Raw genomic sequence first — 11219 nt, 5'->3', positions numbered from 1 at the left:
AGCCTGCTGAGATAGGCATTAGTTTGTGGAGCTCGTCTTCAGGTCGCAGCTATAGATGGCTTACTAACACATTACAATGATAAACAATTACTCGGGTACCATCCAGACCTGGGTTCAAATAGTATTTAAAATCTTGGGTATGTGGGGTCTGCACTTTTGGGGCTATTCCATTGATTAGTCAATAGAGCTCACCTCGTCTCCCTAGGCAGACAGGTTGCCTCCCACAATATAAACAAGACTAGAGGGCACCAGGCAAGCTCAATCAAGCACAGCTATGTCCTGTGTTTGAAATATACTAAACCTGGGGCTGCTGACATCTCTTACTGCCATTGTGGCTCTGTGCTCCCAGCCTGTTGTTTGAATAGTGTGTAAGGAGTTTTGGTACTGTGACAGTAAAGATACACATTTCCATTTTACAACGGATTAATACACTTTTATTTAAGGTGAGTTTCATTTTGAAAACTCCTTATACATAATGTTGAATACATGTGTTATAAAGGTTGTTATGCATGATATTGAAACTGTCATAGAGGTGTTATGGCTGGTTCCATAAGGTGTTATGTATAGCTCCATGTATAGTGTTACCCAAATATCAATATTTAGGCTGGAATTCAATTTGCACATAAAAGTTATACCACACTGCACGTTCAGAAGTGAGTTTGAGCCAGCAGTGTTCAGTTTCCTGCATGTGCGCACAGCCATTCAACAAATATGGTCCTGTTTCCTCTCAAATGTATTCATCTAGATTGTTGACAGTTGGGGCTTTCAAGTCTTCTTCCTGTGCTGAGCTCATAGGTGGGAGAACTATACATGTACACAATGCATAACCGCAGAGCTTCACAGTTTAGTAGCCTATAGGAAACAGTCCTCCTCACATGATTCAACATTAGGGTGATATGCTAGAGCAGGTCATGTGGATCAATACATAAGTAAAACCATGAAGACCAGCTGGTATTTGATTTGGATATTCATTCTCACACTGATGATCAGCACTGGTAAGTGGTGAATTTCCATTGAGGGGTTTCCTCCGGGGACTGAGGTTAAAACTAGGTTTTTTAGGAACACAATAAAAGTTGTGTTTGGCTTTGTTGGAAAATAAAATATATTTATGTTAATTTAGCCATTCAATCATATCACCTGCAAATTCCAAAAGGTTATCATTAATACACAATGGAGGTTATGAGTAACTTGCATGAGTTTTAATCCATTACCCTCACTAACCCACAACCGTCTCTCCAGCCCGTCAGGAGGTGATGTACATAAAGGGCTCAGAGGGGCAGTCAGTGGATCTCTCCTGTACACCTGAGCAGACAGGTGGAGCCCCTGTCAGTCTCTACTTGACCCACAGGTGTGTCCGGCCTGAGAGGGAGGTGCTGTTCATGGCCAAGGACCGGAGTCCCGGGACGGTGAGGGTTAACCGGCTGTACAAAGATCGTCTGAAGGTCACAGGCGGATTGAACTCTGACCTGCTCAACGTGACCATAGCCCATCTTCAGCGCACAGACACAGGCCTGTACATCTGTGAGTTTGTCTACACAGCTGACCCCTCTGACCGAACAGTCTCTGGCAGTCTGGAATTCTTCCTGTTTGTTGACGGGACAGGTACGTGATCATGATTTGGCTATAGCACTGAGAAGGAACTATCAGTGGTCACCAACCATGGTACTGGAGAGTTACTGAGAGTGACGGCTTTAAGCCCTGTTCATCCTATGTGTCCACATTCTCATTGGGGGGAATTCCGACCTGAGTTAAATGCAAGTGAATGGAACGTAATTCCCTTTTTATGCACTGTTACCTCCACGTAGTCTGACCTTAAATTTAAGCATGAGAATAGAATGCTATTCACCCCGCTATTCGTTTGGGTGGAGATCGATGAATTAAGGTGTGGCGGAGATGTGTCTACAGATACTCTGCATTCTGACCTTGATTTAGGGATTTATTCCATTTGTAAAGCTTAAGTGTTACAGATTCCGCGATATAAATGTAAAGGTAATTTCCGATTGAGCCGACATATGCACCTATAAGCCACCTACACATAAGCCACCTAGCTAACGTTAGCCACCTAGCTAACGTTAGCCACCTAGCTAACGTTAGCCACCTAGCTAACGTTAGCCACCAAGCTAACGTTAGCCACAACAAATTGTAATTCGTAACATATCATACGAAATGGATAATGGACATCCACAAATGAATACATACTATACAAAACATATCATACTAATTGGAGTGTCCTGGATTTAGACTTACTATGTATTTGGATAAAAGTGTGTGGGTGTTGATTGTGCAGAGAGTGTGTGTCAGTGCTCCAGCTACCCCCCACTGATCTACACCATCTCTGCAGCAGCTGGCCTGCTTCTCCTCGTCCTCATCTGCCTGTGTGCAGTAGAGTGTGTAAGTAGCCTAATCAACCCGAATCTTACCACCATACCACAACCAAGTATGTTAATGTCGAAATTTAAATGTAACTGTTACTCTCGGAATTACTTCATTTTATTTTTCAGACACATGATGAACATTGTTTCCACATCTAATTTTAGTCAGGTATAAAGTCATGAGTAAATTTGTCAGTATAAAAGTATGCCTCATATCCATTTCAGGCTAAGCTGAGAAAATGTCATAAAACACAAGCCCCCATCCCCATCTATGAGGAAATGAACAGTGGGTGTCGAGGAGCTGGAAGTGCCCAAAATAACCATCCTGTGCCTACACACCTGGAGGAAACAGAGTCCCCTGTGTACGCCAACCCCCAGGCCAGACAAGCACAGGAGAACCACTACGCCAGCCCCCGGCATATCACTCTGAAGCCCTGAGCGAACCCCTAATGTTTTTTAAAGGGGGAGTGGATGGCAGAAATAACAGTACCAGAGTTTCAGATACATGTTCTAACCCACTGTGACAGGTGGTGGGAAAGAGTTGGACTGTCATCATTGCTTTTTCAAGTGTGTGCAAGATCGTAAACTATTGGTCCCACCTCACCTCTCTTTTCTACAGTGTCAAGGAGTCACCCAACTATGGTTGCCCAACAAACCCACCTACAGGATGAGAATGGAAAAGACTGAGAGCTAGTACATAGGTCACTGTGCCTGTATAGGTGTACTAGTGGTGCTACCCTCAGAACAGGATCTAATAGGGAAAACTCCAATCTGCAAACTAATTGACAAACACCAACATCAAGAACTGACCACAACACTCTTTAACAGACCAGAAAAAAACTGCAATTTTATTAATAGATGAAAGAAGCTCCATAGTTCATGAAAACATTGTTTTCGGTGCATGTCATTAAACAATCACATTCTATGAGGAGAAAGAGATACATTGAGAAAATAAATCATTACAAGCCACTGACTCTTCTTTAAATCTCAGTACAGACATTTTTCCTTAATATTTCAAAACCAAAAAAGGCAAAAAGCAGCCCTAACCCCAAATCCCCGTCCCACCCATCATCCCAACAAAAACAAAATAACTGAATGAAACGACAGAACATACAGATGGGGTGACGGGCACAGTGCTAAAGAGTAAGACGCTCATTGGTTTAGGAATACACAGTATAGTAATGTAGCGCAAGGTCAATCTGAATACACAGCATAGCCATGTAGCGCGAGGTCAATCTGAATACACAGTATAGCCATGTAGCGCGATGTCAATCTGAATACACAGCATAGCCATGTAGCGTGATGTCAATCTGAATACACAGTATAGCCATGTAGCGCGATGTCAATCTGAATACACAGTATAGCCATGTAGCGCGATGTCAATCTGAATACACAGCATAGCCATGTAGCGCGAGGTCAATCTGAATACACAGCATAGCCATGTAGCGCGATGTCAATCTGAATACACAGTATAGTAATGTAGCGCGATGTCAATCTGAATACACAGCATAGCCATGTAGCGCGATGTCAATCTGAATACACAGCATAGCCATGTAGCGCGATGTCAATCTGAATACACAGCATAGCCATGTAGCGCGATGTCAATCTGAATACACAGCATAGCCATGTAGCGCGATGTCAATCTGAATACACAGCATAGCCATGTAGCGCGAGGTCAATCTGAATACACAGCATAGCCATGTAGCGCGATGTCAATCTGAATACACAGTATAGTAATGTAGCGCGAGGTCAATCTGAATACACAGCATAGCCATGTAGCGCGATGTCAATCTGAATACACAGTATAGCCATGTAGCGCGATGTCAATCTGAATACACAGTATAGCCATGTAGCGCGATGTCAATCTGAATACACAGCATAGCCATGTAGCGCGAGGTCAATCTGAATACACAGCATAGCCATGTAGCGCGATGTCAATCTGAATACACAGCATAGCCATGTAGCGCGATGTCAATCTGAATACACAGCATAGCCATGTAGCGCGATGTCAATCTGAATACACAGTATAGCCATGTAGCGCGATGTCAATCTGAATACACAGCATAGCCATGTAGCGCGATGTCAATCTGAATACACAGCATAGCCATGTAGCGCGATGTCAATCTGAATACACAGCATAGCCATGTAGCGCGATGTCAATCTGAATACACAGTATAGCCATGTAGCGCGATGTCAATCTGAATACACAGCATAGCCATGTAGCGCGATGTCAATATGAATACACAGTATAGCCATGTAGCGCAATGTCAATCTGAATACACAGTATAGCCATGTAGCGCAATGTCAATCTGAATACACAGCATAGCCATGTAGCGCGATGTTAATCTGAATACACAGCATAGCCATGTAGCGCGATGTCAATCTGAATACACAGTATAGCCATGTAGCGCGATGTCAATCTGAATACACAGTATAGCCATGTAGCGCGATGTCAATCTGAATACACAGTATAGCCATGTAGCGCGATGTCAATCTGAATTAAAGAAGCCGGATGTTGGGGTCTTGGGGTGGGGGGGTAGGCCTACCAACCAAATAAAAACAGTGGATCCCAAAACCCCTGCATAAAATGTGCCTTGTACCCATCAAAGCCCCCCGCCCCAAACTTGTGCATAGATCATGATCCTTTACAACCAGCTAGTTTTAAAAACATCAGTTATTTTCCCTGTTCTTTAATATCCGACATAAGAGAGAATGACAGAGGAAAGAGAGTAATGCACAATGGTCCTTATTCAGTCAGGACAGGACTTCTAAGAAAATACAATAAAGTTTCAAAACATACAGAATTTGCATGTTCTTTCACGGTCATTTTTTTATAACAATCAAAATCAAATGATAATTTTGTTTTTAAATGTAAAGCAATTTTAATAAAAATGTATATAAAGCACTCCATTTTTTGTAAGTTCATTTAAAGCCCATTATTTGGTTAATATGTACAGTGCCTTCATAAAGTATTCACAGCCTTCACTTTTTCCACATTTTGTTGTTACTTAGTGGGATTTTTTGGGCAATGATATACACAATTCTCTCATTTCAAAGTGTAAGAAAAAAATCTAATATTTGTGCAAAATTCATGAAAAATAAAACACGAATATTTCTTGATTAGATAAGTATTCAACCCCCTGAGTCAATACATGCTAGAATCACATTTCAGTCTGAGTAAGTCTCTTTCCACACCTGGATTGTGCAACATTTGTCCATTATTCTTTTTAGAATCCTTCAAGCTCTGTCAAATTGTTTGTTGATCAATGTTAGACAACCATTTGTAGGTCTTGCCATTCAAGCAGATTTAAGTCAAAACTAACTCGGCCACTCTGGAACATTCACGGTATGCAACTCCAGCGTAGATTTGGCCTCGTGTTTTAGGTTATTGTCCTGCTGAAAGGTGAATTCCTCTCCCAGTGTCTAGTCTAGTGGAAAGCAGACTGAACAAGGTTTTCCTATAGGATTTTAACAATTACAAGCATACCCATAACAAGATGCAGTGATTGAAAATATGGAGGGACAAAAAGTTTATTGCTTTGCCACATTTTTTGAAGTATTACTTTAGTGCCTTGTGGCGAACAGGATACACGTTTCAGAATATTTTTTATTCTATACAGGCTTCCTTCTTTTCACCCTGTCAATGAGGTTAGTATTGTGAAGTAACTACAATGTTAGTGATCCATCCTCAGTTTTCTCCTGGCATAGCCATTATACGCTGTAATTGTTTTAATGTCTCCATTGTCCTCATGGTGAAATCCCTGAGCAGTTTCCTTCCTCTCCGGCAACGCAGTTAGGAAGGACGCCTGTATCTCTGTAGTGACTGGGTGCATTGAGACACCATCCAAAGTGTAATTAATAACCACCATGCTCAAAGGGATGTTCAATGCCTGTTTTTTGTGTGTTTTTTTTACCCATCTACCAATAGGTGGCCTTCTTTGCGAGGAATTGGAAAACCTCCCTGGTCTTTATGGTTGAATCTGTTTGAAATTCACTGCTGACTAAAGATAATTGTATGTATGGGGTACAAAGATGAGGTCATCATTCAAAAATCATGTTAAACACTATTACTGCACACAGAGTCCATGCAACTTGTGTGACTTAAGCACATTTTTACTCCTGAATGTATTTTGGCTTTCCATAACAAAGGGGTTGAATACTCATTGAATTTAGAAATGTAGAAAATCATAATTCCACTTTGACGTTATGGGGTATTGTGTGTAGGCCAGTGACCAAAAAAATCTACATTTAATACATTTTAAATTCAGGCTATAACAACAAAATTTGGTAAAAGTCAAGGGGTGTGAATACTTTCTGAAGGCACTGTAAACTGCTACGGATTTAAAAACAAAGGATCTTTTCTCTCTTTCTGAAATTCATAAGTTTTTCAGTGCTTCATTTTTTTGAATCTTTTTTTTTTTCTTCGTACATTAAAATGGAGTGGAGTCGGAACTCTGGAACCCTGGCCTTCCTGAGACAAGATCCACTTTATGTGTGCAAGATAGTGAGCAATTATGTTGTTTTTTTTTACAAAGGAAAAATGTAATAAAAATGCACAGGCTTTAGATAGTCCATGAAATCAACATAGAACAAAGATGTCAAAGATCAAATATAACATGACAACACTGTTGGATCCCAGAGTTCTGAAAGTAGCACAATATTAAAATCTTCATTCTGTAAAGTGTTTTTGTTATTATTTTTAAAAATGGAAGTATTTGTCCTTTTCTTTAGTTTTTCCAACATTTTCATACAGTTAATTAATTTTCCTAGAACTTCAGACAAACAACAATGGTTGTAAACCGTCAGTGGCCTTGCAGAAAACAAGCAGACATAACGCACGAGATTTTAACAAAAATGAAACTGAACAAAAGCTAACAAACCAAAAAGGTAGGCACCTCTGAAGTGAGCCTTGTAATCAACCCTCCTTCTGATGTCTTGTCCTTCGGTTTCTCCCTGAATAGACAGGGAGAGCTACAAGTCTCTCTACCCAAACTCTATGGCCACAGGTCTTCAAAAATACTTTTTTTGTAACTTTTTTCAATATTAGTTTTTTTTTGTTGCTTTTGTATACTTTTTAAGTTTATAATCTGAAAAAAATGGTGCAATACTTATACTTAATAATCCATATTTTTTCTTGGATTATTCCACAATGAAAGCCACTACAAGGTATATAAACATATTACAGATTAAAAACACTTATTTTCTTAAGTCCTTGAGTAAACATTTACACGTGAAGTCGCCGTCTGCCCCCAGTATTTTATCTGGCGTTGTTCGATTAGCTTGAGGGGAGGGCTGACACTCAGTGCAACGCTAGAGTCTAATAACAATAAACATCACAATATACTTTGATAAGCCAAAAATAAAACATAAAACTAATATACCGAATAGAAATAAAATGAAAAAGCGGAGATAATTCCCGCTGTAAATCACAGGCTCACAATCGTTTGAAACCTCATACACACGGTCTGTCAAACAGACACATCCATCCACCCACCCATGAATCATACAGTACAGGCAACCTTGTGCAAACACTCAGATACAACAGATGTCATTTAGCCTTTTTTTTATACCAATCTTTGTTTTTAACAATCCTCATTTTCTAATTTAGTTCACTCAGAACAGATATTCTCAGATATCCAGGAAGTGTATGAATGAGACAAAAGTATTACAAAGTGTTCACATTACAATATTGGTGCTTCTTTTCATTCAAGTATTTCTATTCTTTATTTTTGAATTACTCTGATATGTTAATATTAGATTTATCTTCTGGGAAATATACAGAGAAGGAGAATACATAGGGGTAAGGTTGGACCTGGGGCAGAGAGAGCGGGTTTAGGGTAAAGTGGAAAGAGAAACCTAGCTGTATACATATGCACACTTGGATGTATATACATGTATATAAACTAGCATGTGCATATTCAACCCAGGCCCTTGACGAAGATTTGTTTTCCTCTTGAAATGGGGTCTCTACCCCAGAACCTACTCTGCTCCATGATTGAGAAGCATACTTTGCTTAAACTCCAGTTGCCTTTGAGTCATTTAAAAGGGGGAGATTCTCTTGACTTCCTACACCAGTCATCCATGGTGTATATTGGTGGGTCAATAAGGTGGGGTAGGGGTAGGGGTGGGGGTGGGTAGAGTGACAGGTGGGCTCTCAGTGCTTGTGCTGCACAGAGAATCCTGGGACGCCTCTGAGACTTGACCCCCCAATCCCTTTTTTGTGACCCTATTCCAGTCTGTAGCCTGGGGAGCCCAGCGTGGAGCAAAACAATTCAGGTTTTTCAGAAACAGGCATTTAGTGATTGTTGCTAATGTCACACGACAATGACGAGTAGGAAAAACAACTATTGGAAGAGGGCCGTTCCCCTTTTAAGACTTGGTACCGAACAACAAAACTGTGAGGTGTGTCCTGGCCCTGCTGATACGGTGGGCCCCACCTGGACCCTAACCCAAAAACCCAGATCTGGGGCAATGTTCTGTGGGTGGTGCACTCGAGGCTGGAGGTCAGAAACGAACACCGCCAACACAGTGTTCCAGAAGAAAGCCCCAGTCAGAGGGCCACAGTTGGGGGGAAAGGCTTGCAGAGACAGAACGAGGCCTCTCAGCCAAGGAGGTGCACAGCAAAAAAACATACTTTAGGACTTAAAAAAAACTACTTTTTTTTGTACTTTAGTTTCTACTTTTTGTCCCCCCCCCCAAAAAAAAGATAACATGTTTTTGGTTTTATAAAAGGTGTACCCAATGTGACCCATCAACAGTACACACAGACTGCCTGTTTTCTTTTGATAGCTGGGACAAGGACTGCCTCATATGTCCTGGCCCAAATATTACCCCCTCCTCCCACCCCACATTCCTCCATGACCCATGTGCCTTTAAGTCTAGGATTCAGGAGGAAATGTAGTCTCAAAACTACTGAATCTTGGGAATTGAAGGCTCATTTGACAGCAGAGACAACTCAATGGTAAATGGCAGGGCTGAAGTATATATTTTAGTCCAGTTGGCACATGACAAATGAGTAAGGACTCCCAGAAACCCCCATCCCCACCACTCATACCACTCAGCAGGTCATTATTAGTGTTACCTAAAAGCTCTTGAAATCATCACAATGAAGAACTGTACTTTACAGATGTACTTTACACAATGCTAGAGCGCCAACAGGGGAAAGCAGAGTCCACTCGGTGGTCCTCCTGAGGTGTGTATGTATGAGGGATATCAGTGAGACTGAATTACAAACACACCACAGTGATGGGACAGTGGTGAGGGTAGTTGGGAGTCTGCCCAGTGCTGGCTGGTATGAAAAAATGCCAGAGGGGTGGAAAGGAGGGGGTTTAGACAATTGGCAGATGGTTGGTGGACTGATGGTTGATGGTTCTGAGCGCGAACCTCTGTCTTTGCATAGAAATCGAGTGCTGCGTCAGTTTATATGGTATTCAGGGTGACGGAGAGGGATAGTGGTTAGGAGTCTGTCTTTTCATTCTGCCAGAAAGCTCCTAGACAGCCTATGGAAAATAAAGCACCAGTGTGAGTGAGGCCTGACTGGAGTGGAGGATGTGTATGTGTGTGTGTGGAGTGGACAACATGGGGATGGGAAGGGAGAGGCTGAGAGAGAGGGTGGGCTGGCAGCAGAGGCTGAGAGAGAGGGTGGGCTGGGCAGCAGAGGCTGAGGAGAGAGGGTGGGCTGGGCAGCAGAGGCTGAGAGAGGAGGGTGGGCTGGGCAGCAGAGGCTGAGAGAGAGGGGTGGGCTGGGCAGCAGAGGCTGAGAGAGAGGGTGGGCTGGGCAGCAGAGGCTGAGAGAGAGGGTGGGCTGGGCAGCAGAGGCTGAGAGAGAGGGTGGGCTGGGCAGCAGAGGCTGAGAGAGAGGGTGGGCTGGGCAGCAGAGGCTGAGAGAGAGGGGGAGCAGAGCCGGCCGGGTAGATAGATACCCTCAATCTCACACCTGATCTGACTATACATTAGAACCATTAGGGTCCGCTCCTGAACCAAACACTGACTGTCCAAACAACCACACCAAATGAACACCCCCACTGAGATCTGCAGTGTCCGTATCCATAACAATTCCTGTGGTGGGCTGCGTTTGCTGAGGTGCGCGTCGAACCAGAAGTATTTTAGCTTCTGCTTCCGAGCAGTAAGAGCAGGGGACAGGAGAGCAGCTAAACACTGCATGGAGCCTTTGAAAAAACATCCGTAAAAATCATTGTAATCATCATAAAACAAACATCAACAACAGCAAGTTTGACAAAAACTAAAACAACTGGAGATTTTTCCAGATATGAAAATAATAAAACCAAAACAATTAAACCAAAAAAAACACTTAACACAATTCAAAAACCTCTCCATCTCTGGCTAAAGTGATCCTTGCATGAGAGACAGAGATAGAGGGATAGAGTGGAGGTGATGAACAACAGAGAGAGGGATAGAGTGGAGGTGATGAACAACAGAGAGAGGGATAGAGTGGAGGTGATGAACAACAGAGAGAGGGATAGAGTGGAGGTGATGAACAACAGAGAGAGGGATAGAGTGGAGGTGATGAACAACAGAGAGAGGGATAGAGTGGAGGTGATGAACAACAGAGAGAGGGATAGAGGGGTGGAGGTGATGAACAACGTGGACGGTGATGAACAACAGAGAGAGGGATAGAGTGGAGGTGATGAACAACAGAGAGAGGGATAGAGGGTGGGATAGAGTGGAGTGAGTGAAACAACAGAGAGAGGGATAGAGTGGAGGTGATGAACAACAGAGAGAGGGATAGAGTGGAGGGTGATGCAAACAGAGATAGAGTGGGATGATAGAGGAGGTGATGAACAACAGAGAGAGGGATAGAGTGGAGGTGATGAACAACAGAGAGGG

General features: G+C 42.5%; 1 protein-coding gene across 2 annotated transcripts; it reads left to right on the top strand.

Moving 5' to 3' along the window:
- The first annotated feature begins 790 nt into the window (after positions 1-790).
- On the top strand, positions 791-5434 carry LOC110486908. Of its 2 annotated transcripts, none has more exons than XM_036938999.1 (4): positions 791-995; positions 1240-1602; positions 2342-2391; positions 2598-5434. In XM_036938999.1, the coding sequence occupies exons 1-4, from the start codon at positions 938-940 to the stop codon at positions 2808-2810; spliced, it is 684 nt and encodes a 227-aa protein (XP_036794894.1). In that variant the 5' UTR covers positions 791-937; the 3' UTR covers positions 2811-5434. The 2 variants fall into 2 exon arrangements, with proteins under 2 accessions (XP_036794894.1, XP_036794893.1); XM_036938998.1 differs by having other exon boundaries at positions 2288-2391.
- Positions 5435-11219: the final 5785 nt, after the last annotated feature.

This window comes from Oncorhynchus mykiss, chromosome 12 (assembly GCF_013265735.2).
Source record: "Oncorhynchus mykiss isolate Arlee chromosome 12, USDA_OmykA_1.1, whole genome shotgun sequence".
NCBI classification, from domain to species: Eukaryota; Metazoa; Chordata; class Actinopteri; order Salmoniformes; family Salmonidae; genus Oncorhynchus; species Oncorhynchus mykiss.
The sequence above is the reverse complement of the archived record's forward strand: the minus strand, read 5'-3'. Positions and strand labels throughout refer to the sequence as shown.